The 25,594-nt window shown below is 30.7% G+C and overlaps 1 protein-coding gene and 1 long non-coding RNA gene across 10 annotated transcripts; one reads left to right on the top strand and one right to left on the bottom strand.

The window, feature by feature from the left end:
* Positions 1 to 295: 295 nt before the first annotated feature.
* LOC128393926 (transcription factor collier-like) lies at positions 296 to 25,117 on the top strand. Of its 2 annotated transcripts, none has more exons than XM_053354156.1 (9): positions 296 to 817; positions 1,119 to 1,312; positions 2,008 to 2,076; positions 4,186 to 4,267; positions 16,875 to 16,992; positions 21,115 to 21,245; positions 21,453 to 21,579; positions 23,605 to 23,693; positions 24,104 to 25,117. In XM_053354156.1, the coding sequence occupies exons 1-9, from the start codon at positions 578 to 580 to the stop codon at positions 24,500 to 24,502; spliced, it is 1,449 nt and encodes a 482-aa protein (XP_053210131.1). In that variant the 5' UTR covers positions 296 to 577; the 3' UTR covers positions 24,503 to 25,117. The 2 variants fall into 2 exon arrangements, with proteins under 2 accessions (XP_053210131.1, XP_053210130.1); XM_053354155.1 differs by having other exon boundaries at positions 298 to 817; positions 21,103 to 21,245.
* Positions 6,577 to 12,446, bottom strand: LOC128393927 (uncharacterized). Of its 8 annotated transcripts, none has more exons than XR_008326291.1 (7): positions 10,888 to 12,446; positions 10,422 to 10,841; positions 10,062 to 10,286; positions 8,669 to 8,957; positions 8,255 to 8,535; positions 7,705 to 7,962; positions 6,577 to 7,629 (listed from the first exon to the last, which is right to left on the bottom strand). It is a non-coding gene; the product is annotated as an uncharacterized LOC128393927 (long non-coding RNA). The 8 variants fall into 8 exon arrangements; XR_008326289.1 differs by having other exon boundaries at positions 10,422 to 11,632; positions 11,875 to 12,446; XR_008326292.1 differs by having other exon boundaries at positions 10,422 to 10,501; positions 10,709 to 12,445.
* Positions 25,118 to 25,594: the final 477 nt, after the last annotated feature.

Below are 25,594 nucleotides of genomic sequence, written 5' to 3'. Positions count from 1 at the left end.
TGAGTGCACATGAATATGGAAAACAGGGTGAAAGTGAAAGTGGGTGGCGGGGGAAGAGGTGGAAAGTGTTACCCCTTTGGCGCAAGAGTGGCTGAATTAGTCGGTGTGTTTTTTAATCACCACGACTCCTCCCACATGAGATTGTGCACCTATAATCTCATGTTGACCTCCTCCTCCGGTGGGAGTAAACCAATGGTAAGAAATATACACTCAGTGGAAAAGCTTTTGCGCATTAAAAAACTTTTCCCTCTCTCACTCACTCTCTTCATTTCTCTCTCTCTCTCTTTCTCTCTCTCAGTTTATCTCACTTTCACTATGTCTTTCTTTTCCCTGAAAAATCTTCATACTGATCATCATCTTCATCATCATCAACAACAACAACAACAATAACATTGTTTCATCATCATCATCATCCTCATCTTTAAGCATCAATTGTTATTCATATCAACAGAAGCAACAACAATAACAACAACATCATAAGAAAAAGTTTCATCAACAACAATTAGCAAAACCCTTTAAATCATTTTATTATTGTCTTTGTTTTGTTTTGTTTTGTTTTTATCAACAATTCAGCAAAATGGATACAAGTTCAATGTTTGGATTAACTAATAATCAACCCAATGTGCCACCCAACACATGTATGGCCCCTTACCCCGTGTGGCCGGTGGGCTTGGGTCGAGCTCATTTTGAGAAACAACCACCGCCGAACCTGAGGAAGAGCAACTTTTTTCACTTTGTTATCGCTCTTTTTGATAAATTTGGTCACCCGGTTGAAATTGAACGAACCTCATTCGTGGGGTTCATTGAGAAAGATCAAGTAAGTACCAATAACCACAAACACCACCGCCACCACGATCTCCATCACATCGACGCAACTACGAATTGATTGAGAAAAAAAAAATTTTTTTTCTTCAAAAATTCGAAAAGAAAAAAGCTTTTCTCATTTTAAATTCTGTTTCTTTTTCCATTTATAAATCATCCTCTTTTCGTCCTAATCTTTTAATCTTCGTGCTATCGACAACAACATCGACAACAACCTCGACCACAATGAACCTCGTTATGAATTTTGTGTGTGTCCAAAAAATACCTTGACCATCACTTTGTGTGTCCAAACCAAGGAACCTGATACTCAGAAAACCAACAATGGAATACATTATTCACTTCAATTGGTTTACTCTAATGGTGTCCGGCAAACTCAAGATTTATATGTAAGACTGATTGACTCTGTCACCAAACAAGCGATCGTCTATGAAGGTCAAGACAAGAACCCGGAAATGTGTCGTGTTTTACTGACCCATGAAGTTATGTGCAGGTAAGTGACCCACTCAGTCCACCAAGTGACCATTCAAACTTTTTGTCCAGGAGAAAGTGACAATTGTAAACTGATTGATTGATTGATTGTGATTTTGGAATCTTTGAAAAGATGGACAACAAAAACAAAAGAAATCTCTCTCTCTCTCTCTCTCTCTCTCTTGATCTAATCATATTTGATGATCTTTGATTGACCTTTAACTTGATTTCTAATCATCATCATGGTCATCTCATGATCTCTTTGTTATCATGATAGAACTGATTAGTTAATCATTACATTCCAATGAAAACTGTTGATTATGATGATGATTAAGTTCATCGAATAGCAAAATCATGTCAATTACTTGATTGTTGATTAATCTTTTTTTTCCTCATCGTAATCAACAAGATGATTATGATGATGATGATCAATATGATGACTGATTTAAAGATGACAAATATTTGGAATTCATGAGAGAAGCAAAAAAAAAAGATTAACTTAATCTTGTTCTCAATTGATTCGCAATTAATCAACCAATTAACCAATAGAATTAAATGGAAACAATTGTCATAAAATCTATTCAATCATTTGCAACAAGTAATTAACCTTTTGTTTACTAATTCGATTCTTTTTTTTGTCCTACTTTCTCTCTCTCATTGCTGATCATTCATTGAAATTTTCCTTGGACACACTGACCAACCTTGACCACTCGATAGCCGTTGTTGTGACAAAAAAAGTTGTGGTAATAGAAATGAAACTCCATCAGATCCAGTCATCATTGACAGGTAAGTGATTAACTAATTATCATGATGATTTTTGTATCATCATAATCATTTTCATTTTGTCTATTTGATTGTCAAATGAATTAATTATTTAAGTGTAAATGGAAATGGTTGAATGGTTAATGTTAATCATTATCATTATTTATATACCTTTAAGCTTAAAGCTAAATGATATTAGTTTCAATTCCAGTTAATTATTAATTCATTTCAAGTTATATATCTTGACCGTTATGATGATGATGATGATGATGATGATATGTAATACGGTTATGTTTAATAAGAGATGATGATAATATGATGATATATAATTCAAGGTTCATGATAATGTTGATTTGGTGAAAGTCATATTTTCAATTATGTTATTTTTTTGTTGAGTATAAATGAGGAAGAGGGTGAAGTTTACTTGTGATGGTGGTGGTGGTGGTGGTGGGAGGAAGATGAGGATGAGGAAGGATGAAGAAGGATAAAAGATGACGAAGGTTAAGCCTGTTGAAAAGGGATGAAAATGGATTGAGAAGAGAGGATAAAGATGAGGAGAAAGAAAAAGATTTATCTTGATATTTTGTCTTTTGATGGAAATTTTTCCTTTTCCATTGGATTTAAAGGTAAAATGGAAAAGATGGAAATTGAGAGAGAGAGAGAGAAAAGTGAGTGAGTGAGTGTGGATCTATGTTCGATGTGGATTGTGTCTTACTCTTAATCTGTAGCTTCCTCTTTTGGTGGATTAGTGTAGTAGATTTACAATATTTTTCTCTCTCTCTCTCTTCTATCATAATGGATTGTAAATTCGTGTGTTTGGTTATCCATTGGCAACTTTTGCTTTTCTTTCATATTCTTGTTTAACTTGATCATTTACCTTTTACCTGATGATGAACACGATGAATATCCAGTTGATGATGATCATGTTGATCCAATTATAGGTTCGAAAATGAATCTAAGTGAATCGAGTGATTTTTTCCCTCTTGTTTTTGTTGGGATGAAGATGATAATTATTATGTAAAGATGATAAAGATGAGAATGTTAATGATGAGGAAGAGAATTATTTTGTGAGTCAGAAAGTGAGAAAGTTAAATTTAATAGAGAGAGAGAGAGAGAGAGGAGAGGAGAGGAAGATGAAATAATAATATTCTTGTGAAAAGATGATGAGGATTCCTGATGAAAATCATCATCATCATCATGCAAATGATGGCGATCTTGTTACACTTTGAACTAATTAAGGTCGATAATTAAAACTTGTTATTCAATCCTTGCAGCGAGGAAAGTGAGAGGGTTAACCATTTTCAGAATGAAATTTGGTTGATTTAATTGTGAAAATGAGCATAATTAATGATGATTAACAATTGAATCAACTTTAAATTGCTTATTGTTTGGCAATATTATATTATATTGATTGTTTGATTGTTAATGTAATTGTTTAAAGCTCAGGTTAAATTGCCATTAAAATGATATCTGTTTGTAAAGGTGTTTATTTGTTATGTGAATCCATTTGATCAGGTTAAACAAACTGATAAGCAATCAAGTTAATCACAATTAATCTTGACCAATTTGAAATTGAGCTTTACATTGTATTAATATTATTGTTACTTTATTATCAAACTGTATATATGTTTTTTTTATATAACTGTAAACCTTTTTAACTTTGACCATTGGTCAGTTTGGTATTAGAAAACCAGATTTTCAGCCTTTTCACCAGGAATGAAAGTTTGAAAATTTCATTCAATCTCAGGGGATTCATTTGATTCTGATGATTTTTTTTCCTTCTTCTTGTTTTGTTAAGTTTATTTTTCATTGAAACTTTTTCCTCTCTCTCTCACTTTCACCATATCATTAAGTTATCATATCCAAAGGTTAACAAGTGTGGGGTGGGAAGCTGAGGATCACACAGAGTGGAAGATGAACTTTGGTGAAGGTGGGAAATTGGGAGTGAGAGTGAGAGTGGTGGTAATGGAAAATGTTGGATTAGTCTTATTACTTTTTGTTTTCTTCTATTTCTCCTTTTAAAGTTAATCAATTGATTGTTATTATCTGTCTCTAAATTGTTGTTCTCTTGTTGATTATTATTGTTCTTGTTGATTAATTAATTGTTCTTGCTTTATTTTTTTCTATTTTCAGATTTTATCTCAAATTTTTCCTCAAATGTAATCAGAATTGTTTAAAAAATGCTGGAAATCCTCGGGACATGAGGAGATTTCAGGTAAGATTAATTTAATTGTTATTCTAAATCAACCTGATTAAGTTGATTAACTTGTTTGATTATTTTTGAGACAAAATATTATCAAGAAAATTGTTTAATTGTCTCCATTTAAAGTTAATTACTTGGTAAGAAATTAATATTTACTCTTTCATCATGATTAAAGTTGATTGTTGCAAACTTATTTAATGATGATGATGATGATGATTAGATTGTCGATTCTGATATTGAACTTTGTGTTTGTGTACATTATGATTATTATTAATATTTAAATTGTTGATTAAGAGGAGAAGAAGAAAAAAAAAGTTTTCTTTTCCTGAAATTTTCTCATTTGCATGATGATGATAATTTTTTTACTCTTCTTCATGATCTCATGGAAAATATCAACATGTTAATGATTATGAAGATGACCATTGGGCATTGCATGAGTATTTCAACTTCCTCAGGGATTTTGAGTTGATTTTTTCTTCTTCTTCTGTAAATATCATTACAATTTTTACTCAAGATTTTGATGATATTTTTGTCTATGTTTCATGTTAATCATGATGCTGATTATCATGATTGAAATATCTTGATAATGATAATATCACTTAAAGATGAAGATGCTAATATATATAAAAGTTTTGTTTTTTGTTCTAATAAACTTTTCTCAATGAATTAAATTAGAGATGAAGTTAATTAAAGATGGATGATGAACTGTATGAATATTAGGCGGAGGAAGATAAAGAAGAGGAGTGGGAAGGCGGTAGTGAGTGAGAGAGAGAGTGAGAGAGAGAGAGAGAGAGAGAGGAGGTTGTTGAGGGTGGAAAAAAATTCATATGCATAATGAATATGAACTTATTGAATATGTAATATTATTCATTCCTTATATTATCATCATCAGAATTAATTTCCATGGGAGTGGTAGGTATCATGTGAACATTATCAATGGTCTTTGTAGTAGTAATTCATAATATAAGTTGAATGGAATCAAGAGAGAAAACATTTTTTCACCCAATAATGAATTCGAAATTTTTTCTCTCTCTCTCTTCCCCATATGATAATAATTCTGACAATAATAATAATCGACCTTTAAATTAGCATAAAACTGACAAGTTACAGGTTGTTGTTGTTGGTGAATTAACTTAATTTGATGAGTTAATTAGTGTTGATTAAGTTTCTCTCTAGTTTCAGTTTCAGTTTTTTTTTACAGTTAAATCATCACATGAATCCAATGAAATTGTGATGATTGTTAATTGTTGAATATTGATTGAAACTGATGAGATATGAGAGAGAGAGAGGATTTCAATTGTTATCTAAATAATGTTTATCCTCTTGAGAGATGATGATGGGTGATGATGATAAACAGATGAAGCATTAAGATGAGTGAGAATTTTTTTCCATGATTTTTAAATTTGATATTATTTCCAATGGAAACAATTGCGCCATAATCTATTTACAGTTTGGTTTTCTTTTTCAACCCACCATGAAAAGTTGATGGTGGATGAAGATGTTGAATTGTAACTAGAATCCACTCCATTCACCATGAATGATAATAAAGAAAAGTATGTTTAGTTTATATCTTTGTTAATATTGTGATAGCTTAAAGGTGAATATTTTTTTTCCTTCTCCTTCTCCTTCATGATGATGATGATGATTTTTTCTTCTTCTTCTTCCATAGGAAAAAAGAAATACATGATTTGCTTGATGAAAATACCAGAGAGATGCTTGAATGGAGAGACTGATGATTTCGATGATACTTTGGATCCTTTGATACGAATATATTGTGTATATATAATAATAATAGTTCTGATGATGATAATGGTTCATTTTCCAGGTTACAACAGTGAAAAGAGTTCGAGTTTATATTCTGAACACATTCGAGAATTTTTTTTCACTTTTTCTCTTCTTTTCGATATTCAGTTTACAGAATAAGTTTTCTCTCTCTCTCTCACTGATTCTCACTCGATTTTCCATCACTTTACCACTTCCCCTCCCTTTCTCCACCCACAACCTCCTACTTTTGGAGTTTTTTTATTTATTTATTATCAAATTTCATTACATTTGATTGTATTATAATGTGAAGTTTGAACGACTATCAAATTGTTCAATTGGCATTTTCAGCCTTTTTCATGGTGATAACATTTGATGCATAACAGTTGAGAGGTGGTGATGGTGTTGATGTACATCATGTGTGTATGTGTATAAGGAAAATGTTATCACAATAATAATATTTGCTGGTTGATTCAATTAAATGGTTGAAATGATTAATCTTTGAATATTGATGATGGTCAAAATGTTGACTATTTAAATGGAGATGATAATGATAATGATGATTATGATGATGATACCGATAAATTGTAAATTAGTTGAAAAGAAAGAGGAAAAGAAAGAGATAATTTTGCCCCTCTATTCCTTTCGTGTAGTGTTAACATTATGATGATAATAATATTAATAATACTGATGAGATCGCGTGTTGATGTACTTTAAATGCATTGATAATGATGATGAAGATGAGTGGATACTACAAACACAATAAAAATTGGGTAAATTACGACAATTAACTGTATCCATTCATTTGTATCTTATTATTAACATCATATCCATTTAAAAGGAGATCTTCCCTCTCTCTCTCTCTCTCGCTCTCTCATTCAGATGAATAGCCTCTTGACAAACAAGATGATTCAAAGAGATGATGATGATGAGACACTTGGAACTTTTTTTCTCTATCATCATCCTCACCCCATCCTCTTTATCATCTTGTCTTTTTGCTCTTTACATCATGTTTCTCCATCCTTTAGTAGTATTGTTATCCAATTGATCATCTTCTTGTCTTTTTCCAATGGGTGGCAATGGGGTGGGCCGGTTATCCACTTAACATTGTTTGGTCTGTGTTTCCAACAATAATTTCATATTGAAATATAAATATCATTGTCATGATTATTAAATTGTTGTAAATGTTTTTTTCATCATATTGTCAATTTATATATTATATCATATTTATATAACTTTAACAGCTTAATGATAAGCTATTTATATGTTAAGGTGACTTTGTATACCAGCGTATATGAATCATTTACACACAATGCTAATTGTTGTAAGTACTTTTTGATAAGTTACTGATTCAATTAACATAATTGTCGCTGTTGATGTGTATAAAAAAATATATCTGCTTGTGATTATTGAACCAATTTTATTGATGAGTGATGAATAATTTGACTCCTCATTGAGTGAGAGAGAGAGAGAGAGAGAGATGAAGTTATCCATTGTTATTGGTGTTTTCCACTTTTCCGCTTCCTCTTCCTCGGTGGGGTTGATTTTTCTAGCACATAATTTTCACTTTTTATCACCTTAATAGTTGATGATATCATTGGAGTCTTGATTGTCTATAGGGTTTTAATAGAGTGAGAGAGGGAGAGATGATTATTATCATTGTTATTTTCCATTTCCATTATGATTACCATTATATTGGCTGAGGAAAATATATTATATCGAATTTGAGTCCGTTATTCTTTTATATTTTGCTCTTTGATTTTTTTTTCTCCTTCTCTTCCATTATCATCTTTCAACATGAATCCCTATTTTTTGCCATGAATTTGCCTTGCCAAGAGTTTTTATCGGTTTATGGGTCGTTAGAGTTTGAGATTCATTGCATTTTTATTGGACTTTGTTGTTTTCCTTAGATAAACTTTGGCTGGTAAAGGTGAACGAGGCCAATACTTGTTATGTAACATGCAAGGGTGGTGATGATAAGATAGGGAGAGAAAGAGAGAGTGAGACCATGGGAGCAGGTAAGATGTAGAGAGAGAGAGAGAGAGAAATAAATAAGTGAGAATATGATGTTTTTGAAAAAGATTGATAAAAGAATAGAAATTTATAGGATAGAAGGAAAAATATTCTGAAATTCCTGAAGAATGACAGCAATAGAAAGAGAGAGAGAGAGATGATTATGAGATGGAAGATGGAAAAAAAGAAAGGAAGTAATATGAGTGAGCGGGAAGTTAGAGTTACCTCTTGGGAGATGTTGGTATAACGTTGAATGGCGATGTGTTTATTGTCTTCCAATCAAAAAGAGGAATCAAAGAGTCGTGAAAATAACCTATTCTTTTCCTTGTGAATTGTATTTATTTTTGTTCATTCTTCATCATCATTATCATCATCATCATCTTTTCCTTTCTTTTCACCAAAAAAAAAGAGAGAATCTCCTTTCCATTCCATTTCAATGAGTGTAAATAAATTCGTTGTGCATCATGATTTCCAACCATTAAATATATTAAATCATCGGGAATCACCTATAAGATGAATCAAGAATAAGTCGACAACAGAAAAGATTAAAATTAGTAAACAATCAAATCAGTTGATCAATTTTTTCACTTTGAAATTACTCGTGAAAATAAAGGTTAACATGAAGGTGGATAATTTTACCTGGTGGAAAGTTGGATTAATATCATTGAACATTCAATGTTTTTGCTTTTTTCATTATCGTTTCTGATGATTGAAGAGACTGATTATTTTTTTTTTCTCTCACTAATTGTTATCCAAATGATTGGTAATGATTATATGTCTCTCACTTTCTCCATCTCTCTTGTGTCTCGAGAGGTTTTGATTATCATTATAATTGTTAGTTAAATGAGATTAGTTTGAATGGAATTAGTTTTAAATGAGAATTGATTTTTTTTTCTTCATCCTCATCTCTTTTTCAATTCGGGTGAGGCTTCAAATTGAATATTGAATAAAATTATATATGAGTTAATGTTTAATTGCAATGATACGATTTAATTGTTTTTTTTATATGTTTAAACTATCCTTCAATTGATGATCAATTTCAATTCAATTATGTGAGGCCAAGAATAACGGTAATTGACAGAGAGAAGAGGAAGAAAAAAAAAGTGAGCTGATTCTCTATGTTGATTAACTATGATAATGTTTTCAGTTGAATTTTTTATTTCAACTCCAAGTGATTTAATTATGATAGTTAATCAGTTTTTACCTTGTATTAGATTTTTAAAGTTTTGTCATTATTTATAATGTATTAGTTGTTCAATTAATTATGATGATGATTAAGATGATATCTAATACAAATTGTTGTTTGTTTGTTTACTTATGTTAGTTGATTAATATTGTATCGATATCAATGTTACTTTGATGGACAACACGAGTAACATTCAAGTTGGAGTAATAAATTTTACAGTGAATGAGATGAAGGTGAATGAAGGTGGGAGAGAGAGAGAGAGGGAGATGAGGTAAACATGAAGGAGAGAGAGAGAGATGTTGATGATGATGGAGACAAATATTGATGGTTTTCTCCTTCAAGATTATCTCATTCTCTCAATGTGTATCTCCTAATGATGTAAATGTTATATATCTTTGTGAATATTTAGATGTGACACAAATCTGTTTAAGATTCATTGTCGTTTTTAAGTTATACTATTTACTATTAATCATTGAGAGACTTTTTTTTCTGTTTATTCATCTATTTGTAAGGGTTTTCTTTCACCTTGTATATTCAATCAAATGTATAACAATTGCATCTTAGTTGAATAAATAGCCTGAGGGTTTGTAATGAGATAAATGCATTTGTTTAATTTCAAATGCAATTTGATTGTTGAATCTTTTTGTTTTTGTTGCTTTTGTTTTTTTTGTTAGTGTTTAATTTTACTCGGTTTTCTAGTTGATTAAGTTTAAGTGGAGTTTGTTTTTCACTTTGCAAGGATTTTCAGGGTTAATTGAAAAGTTGTTACTATTTATCTGTTTTAATATACAAATAAAGGATTAGTTATGCTGCTTGGTGATAATCTTGAATTTTGAGTTGATTTACCTTGTGTATGTGTGTGTTGTTACATGATGAAGGTATTACCATGAATTTGAATGAATTACGTGAATGGATGAAAATTGGATCATGTGTGTAACTGTTGAAATGATTACTTTTTGTCTCTCATATGGTAATTATTAGGATGAGGATGACATATTTTTCCTAGGAAACCATAAGTTGTCATCTTTTATGATGATTTTCCTCCTTCCTTTTTGATTTTATCAGCATCATCTGAAGAGAGAAAAGAGAGAGAGAGAAAAGTGATAATGAAAATATAGTGATGATGATGAAGATATAATTTTTTTTCTCTTCTTTCACCAAATGATGTAAACTAATGATTAGAGTAGGAAATCTGAATGAACATACGAGTTAGATAATATTCAGCGAAAGATTGAACTGATAAGATTTGACACACAGTCCATAAGATTGACACTCTTCTTATGAGGCTTAGATGGGGTGTATGATTTTTAAATGTAAGCAAAAGACAGAGGAAGAGAGAGAGAGAGATGAGAGTTACTAGGGAGGTGTATTCAAGGTAACGGAAAATTAGAGTGAAAGAGAAAGTGAGAAAGAAAGAAGATCTAAGTCTCTCTTTATTTCTCTTTCTTTCATCAATTGAGTTGTGAAATTGGAAGACATTTTGGGCACTTTACTGGTTCCTCTGTCCCCACATAATCCTCCTTCTTTATTTGCTTCTAATCCTCTTTAATCAGCGTCCACAATCTCATTTCTGGCAATTTATGCTGAAAACACATTGATCCATAAACAATCTGATGAAAGAATAAACTATTTCCATCAAATGGTTTTCTCTCGATTTCTTTTTTTTTAATACTTGTTGATGTTGTTGTTGCTCTTTCTATGTTTCCTTTTCCTCTTTCCTTGGTCTCTCCACCATTTTGTCTCCATTTAAACTTCCATAAGTTTCACTTTCTTTAAGATACATGGAAGATGAAGGAATTTACATGTAATATGTATTCAGAATTATCCAGGGTATTAGAGGAAAAGCCACAGAAAGAAAGTAGTTCCATAGGTAATGTAGGCCTTGAGAAATCCCATGTCATGTGTATAAATGTTTTAAGTGTCTCTCTCTTTTTGTGCTTCATTATCTTCCTTCATCTTCTCTGTGTATACATCTATCTGTTTATGAAGCGTGTTGGTGTATTGAAGGTTGTTGATTTACTTTTTTACACTTGATGAAGCTTCTCATCCTCCTGTTGATTGTTATTAATGCAACATACACACACACTCTCTCTCTCTCTCTCTCTCTCTCTTTCTCGTACACATGAAATGGTATTTTAATCTTTGTCAATGTATTGCTATTGGAATCTTTTTGGAAGAATCTTTTTTTTCTCCTTCTCTTATATTCATCCCGTTATCTAGAAAGATTTTGTATCTATCGGTATATCGTTGGTTATCTTCATCTCACTGGCCTTCATTTTGACAGTTGCCTTTTTGTGGGTGAGGTGGGTCATGTACTGATGGGTGATCTTTTTGTTTCCACTTGAATGTGTTCCAATTTTCAGTGGTGGTGGTGATGGTGATTGTTGATTGACTTTAATGGAACAAAATTTTTGTATCTGTGTATATGAAAAGAGAGAAAAGAAATTACAAGCTTTTAGGGTTTGCATGATGGCGTTTATATATAATCACTTGTTGTTATGTGGAGACAAAAGGCTAGAATATGAAAAAGAAAATGGAGAGAAGGGTAAATGGAAATGATGATGATGATGATAAGAGATTAACAAGATGAGGCGAAAAGTAGGTGGAAGATAAAAGAAATAGAGAGAAAGAAATGATTCTGATTATAAAGCTACTTAACTTTGGCATATTGATTGAGCTTATCAGGTTTATCAGCTTCTTTTGATGATCCTTTTCAGAGTTTTACTCTCTCATTCCTATGATTTAATAATTCATCAGCAAATTTAGTAAGATTGAGATGGATAAATGATGAAAGGCCTGATGATGAGAAGAAGAAAATAAAAACCAAGGTCTAAATGAAGATCTTTTTTTGTTTGTAAAGATACAAAGGTGATGAAAACTGATGAAGTTGAAGGATATTTAAGATGTAAAGATAATGTCAAATGAAGGAAATGTAATAAAAAAAAGAGAGAAAGAAATAAAAATGATGACAATTAAACTGATCTTCTTTGTTTAGAATGATTAAAATGATGAACATATGATGAGCTGATTTTGGAGAATTTTTTTTCCTCAGCTTAATCAATGGAAGAGCATAAAAAGCATAATCATCGGCGAATTGAAGTAAACACAGAGAAAGAGAAAAATGATTTTCATTTTCATTTTGATTGTTACACTTTCGTTTTTCTACCTTGATGATTACACTTGATTATTTGTGATGATAATGTGATCTAATGATGACAGTGATGAGGAAGACAAGAGGAGAAAAAAATGTATCACCAAAGAAAAAGTAAGTTACTAGAAAATCTCATGAGGATGATTGCCCTTTTTGCTTTTCTCTTTCTTTTCTCTCTCATTTTTTTTTTGTTTTTTCTTCTTTTGACTATTGTGATGATCTTACCTTTGGTTTTCTCTCTCTCTCTCTCTCTCTCTCATTTATCCACTTCCGAAAATTTTATCCAATCAATAATTTTATCCCCTTAGGTTTATGTTTATCTCTCTTGTTGTTGTTTTTTTCTCGACGCCATTTTGGATATCAAAGTGTTTCTCTTTCTTTTCTTTGTGATTCTTTTTTTTCTCTTCTCTCTTGTGTCCTTTTTTATCTTCATCATCTTCATAATTATCATCATCATTATTTCTCTCTCTCTCTCTCTGTGTATATATTTCATCTTGAGTGTTTCTCTCTCATCACCGTTTCAGCCAATCAGGTGAATCTTCTGATAGAAAAGAACATTTTTTATTCTCTTTCTCCATTTTTTTCTCTTTTCTCTTTTCTCTTTCTTAACAAATTAATATTCTCAATCTCTCTTGAGATGATTGTTTCTCATAATTTATATGTACATGTATTGGCACAAGATGAGAGATGAGATACAAATGTACAGTTAACTCTTTTGTGCCTTTAATCCCAAGTGAATTAATGAGAATGTATTGTGTTTAACCCTTAAATTGTTACTGATTACAAATCTTCATTTTTACTTGCCCATTTTCTTTGTGTATTACATTTGATTACATTTTATTTGATTAACCAGTTTTTCCTCTTGTTTTTCTTACAATTTGGTTTGATTGGTAATAATCTATTTCTTATTACTCTTTGTGATTTGTGCCTTTTTCTCATAATTTCATCATCATCACCATGAACCATTGGTTATTTCAACTTTTCTCTCTCTCTCTCTCTCTCCTCGTCCAGTCATCACATCATGTCAATGTTTACATCATCTTTTATGTGTTGATGTTTGAATCATTTTCTATCTCTTTTATTCAACATGAACTCTACTTTTCTCATCATAAATATTCATCTCTCACTGAATTTTTCCTTACATATCTATAACTCCATTGAAATTGAGATGGATAGAGTAGGAAAAGTTAAAGAAAAACTTGATCGAGATGATATTTTTTCATGAGATTTATGGTTTACATAAACTCCTATGGTGGTGAATGATTCATCTTTTCTCAACAATTGGAAAAGCATGTGTATCGTTATCAGTGTATTCACCTTGACACTATATCATCTTTTTTCTTTATGTGTTAATATGCTTTTCATTTTTGTTTCTTTTCTCCTCCTTTTATCCTCCTCCTTCTTCATCTTCTTTACCCTCCTTCTCTCTCTCTGTCTAACATGAGAGATTCCGAAAGGAGAGAAGAGAAAGAGAAAAAGAAAGAGAGATATTCCTAGTGAATATCCTGATACCATGAAAGTCTCTATTCTAAGTGTGAACATTTTTCTGCAAACTCGAAACTTTTACTTAATGGTAGATATAAATATCTACTGGTGCCTCTCGTTTCTCGTTTTTTTGTTGCTTCTCCTTGATGATACTATCGATCAAAGAAAAGAAAGAAAATATTACAAAAGAATCTCTCTTAAATTGAGATAAGTAGTCATTTTCATGGTGACAACGAAATGATATTAATGAGTTTTCCTGAACAAATTTGTTTGACCTGTACAATGATACGAAAATCATTTTATCATTTCCCTAACCAACCTCACAATGTAACAGGTTAAACTAACACAATCAGTTATTAACATATAGTAAATTATGGTTGACATAATAACAAATATCCATATAATTTATATGTATGTTTGTTGTTGTTTTTGCTGTAGTAACACTTAATCACTTGGTGTGTTTACACAGAAACAATTTGATCCACTTGGATTGATTCTTGGTGGTGGCAGTGGTGATTTTGATGGTGCTACTCATGTTAATTGACACAGAAAAATGGTGATTATATGTCCACACAAAATTACATATGTTACCATGTCAAGAAGTGAATGTAAACTTTTTTAGGTTAACACCCTTGGATTAATCTCTAATATCGCCTGAATAATCAGTGAGTGAGGGTAAAGCTGAAAAAGAACAGAAAAAGAGGGAGAATCAAATATATTAGAATTAATTTATTATTCATGATTATCTCTCTCTCTCTCTCTCTCTCTCTCTCTCTCTCTCTCTCTCTCTCTCTCTCTGTCTCATTCGCTCCATGGTTAATCCTTTTCGCTTACCTTGTGTTTAATAATCATAACAGTAAATGATGATAATAGTGACATGGAAACAAATTGTTGAGCCGTATAATCAGTTTAACAGGGTAGACACATGGTAACATCATGATTGTAAAAGATTCTAAATTGTTACAATAATAACTGTATCCATTTTATGTTATATATTCAAATGAAACATTATCTTCTCCTTGTTTTCCTCTTCATCTTTTATCATCCAAGTTGTTTTTTTCTCTCTCTCTCTTTCTCCTCAATCTATTTAAACCCTCCATTGGATTAATGTTGCTGTTGATGTTATAATCTAGATGGTAGATGAATATTCAAGGAGAGAGAGAGAGAAATATAAAGAAATTAATGATTAGTATTGTGAGTTTACATGTATATGAATATTTAACTAACTATTATTACGGAAATTAACTGGAGCATTTTGTTTTGTTTTATTTTGAATATGCAACAGTATTGGAATTAATTTCAATAGTAACATTAGTTTAGTTAAATTGTTTATATCTTGTTATAAGTTTGGACTTTCCTTGCATTTAAATTGTTGGAAATTTTTTCAATTATTTACCTGTTTGGATTATCCAGATAGCCATGAATTTGGAAATGTGATTATATTGATGATGTTGAAGAAAATTGTATTATTTGTTTTCAATTATTGAGATTGATTCCATGATGATAATATTGATTTGTGATTATATTCTAGATGATAGAAAGAGAGAGAAAGATATTATTATTAATATTATGAATATTTGGATAGAAATAAACAATTTATTTATCATATTATTAACTATTGTTAGTATATATTACCTGTGATTGTTTGTTTACTGATTGGTAACTATTAATATTAACGGTGTTTACTGGGTCCAGAATATTTGGTAAACATTGAAATGGTTTCATTGTTATTATTAGTTTCATGATGAAACTGATGATTATTATGGTTATTGGGATAAGTTTTATTATTATCATGATGATAATCATCAGAATCAGTTTTCTATTTATCTTTGGAAATAATTTGTCTACAGGTAGACAAAATTATTCTTCATTTTTAAAGGTAAAGAAAAAAAAAATCTTTTCATAGAACTGATTTAATTCAACTATACACTCACATTTCCATGATCAGTGATGATTACGAGAATGATGATGATGATGATAATCTTTGTATCCGAGGAAAAGTAAACATCATCAATATCTACTGTAGATGAAGATGATGATGATAAAAGGAGGATGATGATGATGACTACACCAAGTAAACATTTACATTGAGGTTCATCTTTTTGTGATGTGAGGTTTATGTTTATCTTATATATTTTTTTTTACTATTTCCTATTCATATCTGATATTACATGAATTACATGGGAAAAAGTGTATAAATACAAAGATAGATGATTATTATTGATATTGTTATTATCTTTCAAGTTTTGTTTATGTTGAAAATAACGGAAACTGAATTAGTGAAGGTAATTCAGTAAATAGATTTATATTGTCTTGATGAACAAACTTTTCGGTACAATATTTGCATTGAGATGATAATAATAGTAATCAAGAGTAATTTGAAATGATAATAATATAATAGTAGCATTAAATTGTTACTATTATGGTTATTATTAGTTATTATTATCATTATAAAGGGTTAAAAACAAAAGGTAGATATTAACAGGGAGAAGGTAAAAAAAAAAGATTAGTGGATATAAAGAAAGGGTTACATTGGGTGGAAGAGGATGAGAAGAGGTTGTTGTTGGGTTGATGGTGGGCTGGGAGTTATTACCACCATGAAGAAAAGGATGTTACCTGTAGTGGAAAAGTACAGGAGGAAAAAGAGTAAAGAATCAAATTACTTTGAGCATAAAAGTAAATTAACTTGGAGACAAACAATTAGGTAAATTTTGTCTCTTCCATTGATTTTGTATAGTAGTTACATTGGTGTTTACCTTTGGTGTTTAATTTTAAACATGATGAGAAACGTTTAATTGTTTGTTGTCATTTAATTGATAACATTTGATGAAGAATAGCAAATGGACAAATGATTTGAACGAATTTTAGTTAATTAATTGTTCGTTTCGTTGGGATTTTGCTTTTCGTTTTGTCTCAAATTTTTTGTGGTGTTTTTTTTGTGATTTGTTGCTCTCTAATTGTAATCAAGCTAATTGTTAATTGGAACTTTTTTTTCATCTTTTTCTCTCTCCATCTCTCTGTAGGTTTTGATATCGACCAATGTTAGTGTGGAGAGTCCACTTCTTTCCGTTTCGGACAATATGTTTGTCCACAACAATTCAAAACATGGACGTCGAGCCAAACGTTTAGATCCTGCTGAAGGTAAGTTAATTGTTTCGAGTTAAATTGTTATCACTTGGACATTTGTATTGATTAGTTAATTTTACAGTTTTTTCTTCTTCTTCTTTGTGATTCTATTTACTTGTGACTTGATGGTGATCAAGGTAATTTAATTGTAATCATTGTGTGTTGAGAGACCGTTGGAACAATTATCTCTTTTCCTTTCTCTTATTATTTGAACATTTTATTATGTGTTAATAACGGAAGGAAAGATTAACTGTTTTCTATCATCATGGTTATTACATTTACTTTCACTTCCTCCTCTTGATCACCTTGACTTAGAGTTGTATATAGACACTTACACACTTCTCCCTGCCCTTTGACCTTTGTAAATACCTGAGTTAATAAACTAACAATAGATACAAAGTGTAATAATTTTGTCAGTGAACCAGGAAAAGTGAAATTTGTATCAATCAGTGTAATTATTTGGGAGTGTGGGGTTAACAGTGGAGAGTGGGTGATGGTAGTGGTGAAAAGGAAAACATTTCCGTTAACATTTCCTTGGGTCATTTCCGTTGACAATTTGACTCAATGTCCAGAAAAAGAGATGAAGAAATCAAAAAGAGAGTAAAAAAATAGACTTGACCTCCTATGGATAAATATCACACTGACCATATTAAAAGTATGCTTTGTATTTATCTTGATCCATAGTTAATCATCATCTCTCCCTGAGTATGTGTGTTTGAATACCACCAACATTGACTCAGTGTATCTCTGTCCGTATCTCTCTCTCTCTCTCTCTCTCTCTCTCTCTCTCTCTCTCTCTCTCACGCCTTTGCATTAATAACAGTAGCCAGGAGTGAGGGTGTAGTAAAACCCTACCCAACATGAGTTACCAATTTGGGTCAATGATTGTCCAATTATTTGGTTGCTAATATTGTGATAATATCATTAGGTTTCCTTTTCCTTTCTCCTTCCCTTTAGAGTGAAGATGATGATGAAATTTTTTTTCTTGTTTGTTCTATTCTCTTTCCAAGAAATCTATTATTTTTTGCTTCTTCTTCCGTCTCCCTGTTTCTAGTTATCTTATCATCTTCATATTTTCAGCTCCCTCATCTTCTGTCAATGAAAACTGATAGCAAAATGATGGTGATCATTTTGATTGCTCTGATGTCTCTTTCAATCTATTGGATTAACAACAAATAATGATTATTATGATGATAAAAGAAAATTTTTTCTTCTTCCATAGGCTTATCTTCCTCCTTCTATTTCATCTTGCCACCTCTCTCTCTCTCTCTCTCTCTCTCTCTCTCTCTCTCTCTCTGCATGATGATCATCCTCCTCCTTTTTGGTTTGATTTATTCACTTATCTTCATCATCTTCCGTCCATCTTGAGCTGATCAAAATGTATTAACACTTGATAATCATGTTGATAATCCCGTACAAGTTATTAAATTATATTATTATCATTGAATAATTATCAATGAAAATTTGATGATGATAAAGATGACAAAATAGTTGATTATCTTTATAATCATCATTGTTGATTATTCATCATCATCATCAAATTACCCATTGTTTAATTTGATTCATAATTTTTTAGTTTTTGTCATCGTGATGATGATGATTATCAAATCTTATTGCTTATTCTCAGTGTTGTTGATTTACATTCAATTATTATTATAGTGATTTAAATTGATTTGCATCAAATTGCCATCAAAATGAATCAGTCATGTTGATAATAAATTGTTTCCCTTTTCCAAATAAAGTAATGATAATATTGGAAAATAACAATAAAAAAAGTTATATTGTTACAATTGATTGTTGTGATTGTTATATTACCCTGACGATTTTAATACATGATGATGATTTTTGTTGATCCCAAATCTATTGGGTTGTGATTAAATATTATCATGATTATTATTATTGTTTTTCTTGTATTACTTTATGAAAACTGACCAAATGTCCAATGGGATATAACATGACTGGAAAAGGTCAATAGTAACAAGGCAATACAAGTGCTTTTACACTGAGGACTTGACCAGTGGGGGTGATAATAAGTGTATCTGTATGAGTGTAGTTGTGTTTGTCTATGTGTATCTTATTTTTGTCATGTCAAATGATGATGAAGATGAAGATGATGGTGAAAATGATTATGATTATCAAGATAGAGGAGGATGAAGATGAAGGAGGAAACTGTCAGTTAATATTTGAAACATGAAACCGAAAACATCTTAACCGATAACAAGACTCTCGATGATTACAGTTAATAGTAATTTCTGAACTTATCCCACCCTCCACCATGTAGATATAAATAACATGCCTCCCAAGTTGTGTATCTTTACACCTTCTCCCACTCCCACTTCTTATCATCATCATCATCATCATCATCCCACCTTCCGCATCCTTAAGATGATGATGATGATAATGATAAGTATCATTTTGCTTTCATCTTTTCACACTTACAATTAAATATTATCTTCTTTTGATTAACTTGATTATAAGTTATCCTTAAGAATTTTGTTGAGAAAATACAAAATGAAATCAATTGATGAGCCAAATTGTTGTCACTTAATTGTCTAGATAATGATGATTAGTTAACTAATATTTGTATTAGTAAGATTATCTCATTGGTATATATATTTTTAGTGGTTTAAATTGGCTCAAAAAAAAGCCAACGAGAGGAAACATTTTTCAACAATCAACTAATTGTTTGCATAAATCAATCATCCCCATAAATTAACTTTGTTTTTAATTGTCACACAATTTTCAAACTTAGTTTATATATTTACTATTAATTGTAGTTCATTATCGTTTAGGTGTTTAAATTGTTTCATTGTGGTTTAGTTTTGTTTGTCTATTTTATTGGTGAACTTTTTTTTTGTCAATCAACTGATCAAATTGTGATTTTGATTGTTGTTGTTTTCTTGCTTCATTGAAGTAAATTGCAATTACATTAACTAACTAGTTAACTGTCAATCCTGTTCATTGATTGTAACTGTTTCAATTTAATACATTAAATTGATTGTTAAATCACATCACTTGATTTGACTAAACCTTAATAGTTGATTGTTATCATCATTAATATTATCATGATCCATTAATATAATGAGAAACGTTGTTAATAATAATGATTTAATATCAACAATAATGTCAATTGTTGATGATATGAAATATTTTCAATTAAGTCTTCTAATGATTAACAATGATTAATATAATCCTTAAGATTAATCCTATGGATTAGTTTACAATTAGGTAAATTGTTGCTGTTCTGATTGGTTGATATATTTATTTTTTGCTTTTGCTGATGTGATAATTATTTTTGATTTGATTTGATTTGTATATAATTTTTTTTTTCTGGTTTATTATGTTTGATTTTACTTTGATTATCTGATTGTTATAATCTGTTGACCTGTGTTAATTGTTTACAATTAGTTGGTGAGTTATATTTTTAGGTGATGATAATGATGATCGGATTAAATCAACTGTCTAATTGTGTAAATATTTGTCCTACGATTGGTGATGATTATGATAATTATGATTTGGAATGATGATTGATAATGATTAGTTGATGATAAATTGTTACCAATGTTATTATTTTGATGAACATTTTGACAGAAAACCTTTTCCAAGTACAAGTGAGACTGTGTATGTATTGATGATAAAAGAGATGAAGATGGAGATGAAAATAACCAAGAAGAAGAAGAAGAAGATGATGATGATAAATTATAAGATGATAAAAGTGACTTTAAAATATTGGATAATTGTCGCAATTGATAAAAGTATCGAGTAGGAAATGATTAGTGCTTCTGGTTTTCTATGGGATATACTTGAGGGTGGAAAGTGGCAAGATGAAGGATATTGAGGGTGGATGAAGGTTGATAACATTGAGAGAGAGAGAGAGAGGATGGAGTAGTTGATGATGATGATGATCAAATATCTTGCTTGGCATATGGACATGGAAAAGCTTTGATATCATCAATCATATTGGTAGATTGGGTCACAAGCAGCAATAGAAGAAAAAAAAACTCTATTTGTCTAATATACTTTGTCCAACTAATTGAGATGAATTTGTTCATTGATGGTTTATCTGCCATCTTTGTTGATGATGAATTTTTTTTATTTCTTTTCTTCATCTTTCTTGATGGTCAGTTCCATTTTCAGCAACTCCATCTATCAAATCAATATTTCCCAGTGAGGGCTGGACAAACGGAGGAAGTCAAGTTGTCATAATTGGTGATAATTTTTTTGAAGGTTTACAAGCGGTTTTTGGGACAACATTGGTATGGACAGAGGTCAGTTGGTCAATTATATTTATATATATATATCCCTCTCTTGGTATTTTAATACTCCATTGTTGTGGTTAATTGTTTTGGCGTTAATCTTATCATGAATATCCCCTCAACATTTGATTGCTGATTTTCATATGTTTTGCTTTACCTGGTATTTTCTATATTGGTCAAAATTAACTAATTGTTTTCTCTCCATCTCTTTGTTTACAGTTAATCACATCTCATGCAATTAGAGTGCAAGTCCCTCCAAGACACATTCCCGGAGTTGTTGAGGTAACATTATCATACAAATCCAAGCAATTTTGTAAAGGAGCTCCTGGTAAATTTACATACATATGTAAGTAATTTTGGGTTTTGATTGTAATGATTATCATTGATTATCATTATTAACCATTATTGTCAAGTGTCTTAATTGTTGTTTATTAGTATTCCTCGATTTCTGTATTATTATTCATTGAAAATCATGGAGAGCGAGTCATGATTATCATGTTTACTTTTTATTTCCTTAGTATTGCCTTTTTTATTGGAAATTGAGCCTTTTATTATCCATTGAAATTGAATGGGTTATAAATGTTGATTGTGTTTCATTGGCCATTGATTGTTTTGATTGTTATAATTGATGATGATTATTATTATTGTTATTATTATACAATATCGTTAATGTTTATTGTATCGTAATCAGAGGTTTTCATTTGATTATTCAATGGATTTTTGTTTGGATTCTGGTTTGGTTACTGGGAGGGAGAATTAAATTTTCTGCTGGATTTAACTTTTGATACTCTTGTTTATTATATGTGTTGTTGGTGATAATGATTCTGATGATTAGATGGATGTTGATTATATGGTGATGATGATGAGGATGATTGATGAATAATTTAATAGGTTGAATAGATTCAGTTACTTGGGGTTTTTACTTGTGACTTTTTCATTGTCTCTCTTTTTGAATGTCATCATCATCATTGTGTTGGAAGTTACTTAATTTACTTAAGCTAATTATTTACTATTAAGATGAAGTTGATGAGAGAGAGAGAGGATGAAGATGGAGATGATGAGGATGAGAAATAGGTTGAGTGTTAGGTTGAATAGGTGATCATGTAAAAATAATGAGATGATAATATAACATGTAAGAGCGGGTTGATTCAATGTCGATCCCAATCTAAGCAAAGTTTTACATGTTGAAAGATAATTATTCAGCAATTAAGGTAAATAAACTAATATAATCAAGATTGAATAGATATTATTTGTTGTGTGTCTCACTTTAATTATCTTAACAATCAACTAATCAAGAGAAAAAGCTAATTCAAAGTTCATTAAAGTTTTACACTAACAATCAACTTAAATACTGTATATAAAATGTGTTGTAGGTATTGATTGTGTTTATATGTTTCTGTTGATTATTGTTAACAATTTATTTGTGATAAATTGTTGATAACTTGATTGTTGATTATTTTGAATATTTGGGGAAAAAACAAAACAAAACAAAGTAACGGTAATTTTATTCAAATGATTTTCCGTACATATCATTGTGAATATTATGATTGTTATTTACAGGATTTTATTGGAAATCAGCAGGAAAACATTGGAACCGATTTAACTTGATGATAAACATGGCGAGTGGTTTATCTTTGCCCCACTCAGTGTTTTTATTTTCCACCTTGATCCTAACCCACCCTGTTACAATTTCCTCCTTCATCTTATTTTCATTGTTTCCTTGATTAGTATTGATAATATTACCATTGATTTTGTTGCTGTTACAATTTTTACTTTTCCATTGTTGATTTGATTGTTGATTGTGATCATTTCCATTTCAATTGTTTAGTATGTTTTTTCATTCTTGAGTTTCTCCTCTTATATCAAAGTTTATTTAATCTACAATTTCAATTGTAATTCAGTCAATCTTCATCATCTTTATCAATCAGATAAATTGTTCTCATTGATGATGAAATAAGAGAGAGAGAGAAAAATAGAATTGAAATTAGATGGAAAAACTTTAATTCCTTGTAATATCTTTTTCCATAGGATTGATGATTTAGTTTCTTTCCTTTGATTATATTTTCTATTTTTCATTTGATTCTCAACAATCAAGTAAATTTTTAGTTTACTAACTATTGATTGTTACTATTTCCTAAAACTCCCTAAGGGGTTAAAGGGATTACGATTTCTGGAAAATGTAACTCATGTTAATCTTACATTTGGAACTTTTTTTTTCTTAACTTTTGTTCCCCTTGTTGATATTTGATTGGGACAATAAGACGATAATTTATCATTGGTTAATAATGAGAATATATATCAATGATTTTTGGATGAATTTTGATTGTAATGATTAACTAATCATATTGTTAATATTTTTCTTTTTCTCCAGCTATTAATGAGCCAAATATAGACCAAGGATTTCAAAGATTAGCTAAATTGGTTCCAAGACATCCAGGGGATAACGAGAAATTATCAAAGGTAAATTGATTATTATCGACAATTTGTTAAACACAATTGTTTGATTGTATTCGTCTTAAATTGTTACGATATTTACATAGAAAATGGTTCATTGTTTGTATCTCTCTTCTCTCTCTCTCTCTCTGTTTAAGTTAATTTTCTAGTCAATTTGTATGTTGATTTGATTACAATTTACATAATCAGTTAATAGTTACTTTTATTGTTGTTGTTGAAACTTTTTTCTTTTCCTAGTTTAACTAAATTAAGTTTAAATTGTATTTATTTTACATAATAATTGTTACTCATTGTGTGTTTGTTTGGTTGTGTGTCTCTATCTCAATACAATTAAAATTAACTTTTGATTGTTGTTGGTGTTTGTTTTGTTTAATTAATTGCTAATTGTAATTAACTTTAATTTGTTTTTCATTTAGGAAATCATATTAAGAAGAGCAGCTGAATTAGCTGAAGCTATTTATAATATGCCTCGGAATACATCACAATTAACTGCACTTCCTGGTCCACGATCACCGGCTAGTGCGTTGAACAATGCAGCGGCTGCTGCTGCAATGTCGGCGGGTTTCAATATGGCCTATTCGGCAGTGGAATATAGTCGAGCACAGAACAATAGTGTTTCACCTAGTCGAGGATATGCTTCTAATGCATCAACCCCTCAATCCAATAGCGGTGGAAGCTCTTATGGTGGTGGTTCTCATGGAGGTGGTGGCGGTGGTGGTGCTACAAATGGTCCAGTTAATGGAAACTATGGAAGCCCTGGAACGGTGGTCAATGCAACTGTACCTGGACCAATATTTGGTTGGCCCGGATTTTGAGTTAATTAAACTTTTCTCATTCTTAATACATTATTGATATTGAAAAACAACAAATACTATTATCAACTTTGCCATCAACTAAATTAACACAATAAACTAAACCAAAACACATCTACATCCACATACAAACTCACAAAGACACAAAACAAAAGCATCATCATCATTATCATCATCTTCATCATCTACATAATCATCATCGTCAACCTTTATCTCTCTCAATGATCTTCATTATCTCTTTCTTATCATCTTTGTTTCCTCTTTCTTTCTGTTAAAAGAAAAACTTTTTCTCTTTGTATCTTCTCTTTCTTTTTCTTTGTCCAAAATCTTCCAAAAGATTGTAATGTATACATAATCCATTATCTCTCTCTCGCTCTCTCTTTCTCTTCCTTTCTCCCTCTCTGATTTTCATCCTATTTCCTCTTCCAAAAATTGGAAACTCTTTCTCTCTTTCGCTACCTCTTCTTCTTTCTTCTCCCACTCTTTCTCTTTCTCTCTCTCTCTCCTCCTCCATCTATTTTCCACTCTTTAAGTTAACCTCTTCTAACACAATTCTGCTCTCAAATCATTAAAACATTAAAACAAAAGAGGTTAATCCTCTTGAGATTAAACATAAAAGTCTTATTCACTTTCTATGGTTACTTTTTTTATTATTATTGTTTCTTTGATGATGATGATGATGATGATGATAAAAGATGCAGGATGAAGATGAGGATGAGGCAAAAAAACAGATGAAGTGTCAAAGTGTTGTCAAGTGAAACGGAAACTGAGGATAAAGTTTATTGTAAACAAATTAATTACCGAGATCCCTGGGAGGGTTTTTATCATGATATTACAGAGTTTAAGTCAATCAATGGAGTGTATTGAAGGTGGGAAACTTGAGAGTGGGTGGTAATGATTATTATCCTTTGTTATTTTCAAAACGATTCTCAATTTAATCCCTGTAACCGATTCATTGATTTCAATTTGATTGAATCAAATTGTCCTTAACATGGGACATTAAAAGTTAATTGTCACCATAATCACAGCGAATCAATTGATTTACTTTGATTCCTTTTTTTCATGTTTCCTATTCATGGCCAATGGTGGGTGAAA

This window comes from Panonychus citri, unplaced genomic scaffold, assembly GCF_014898815.1.
Source record: "Panonychus citri isolate SS breed McGregor unplaced genomic scaffold, ASM1489881v1 Contig00139, whole genome shotgun sequence".
Lineage (NCBI taxonomy): Eukaryota > Metazoa > Arthropoda > Arachnida > Trombidiformes > Tetranychidae > Panonychus > Panonychus citri.
This window is presented reverse-complemented; position numbering and strand designations above follow the sequence as displayed.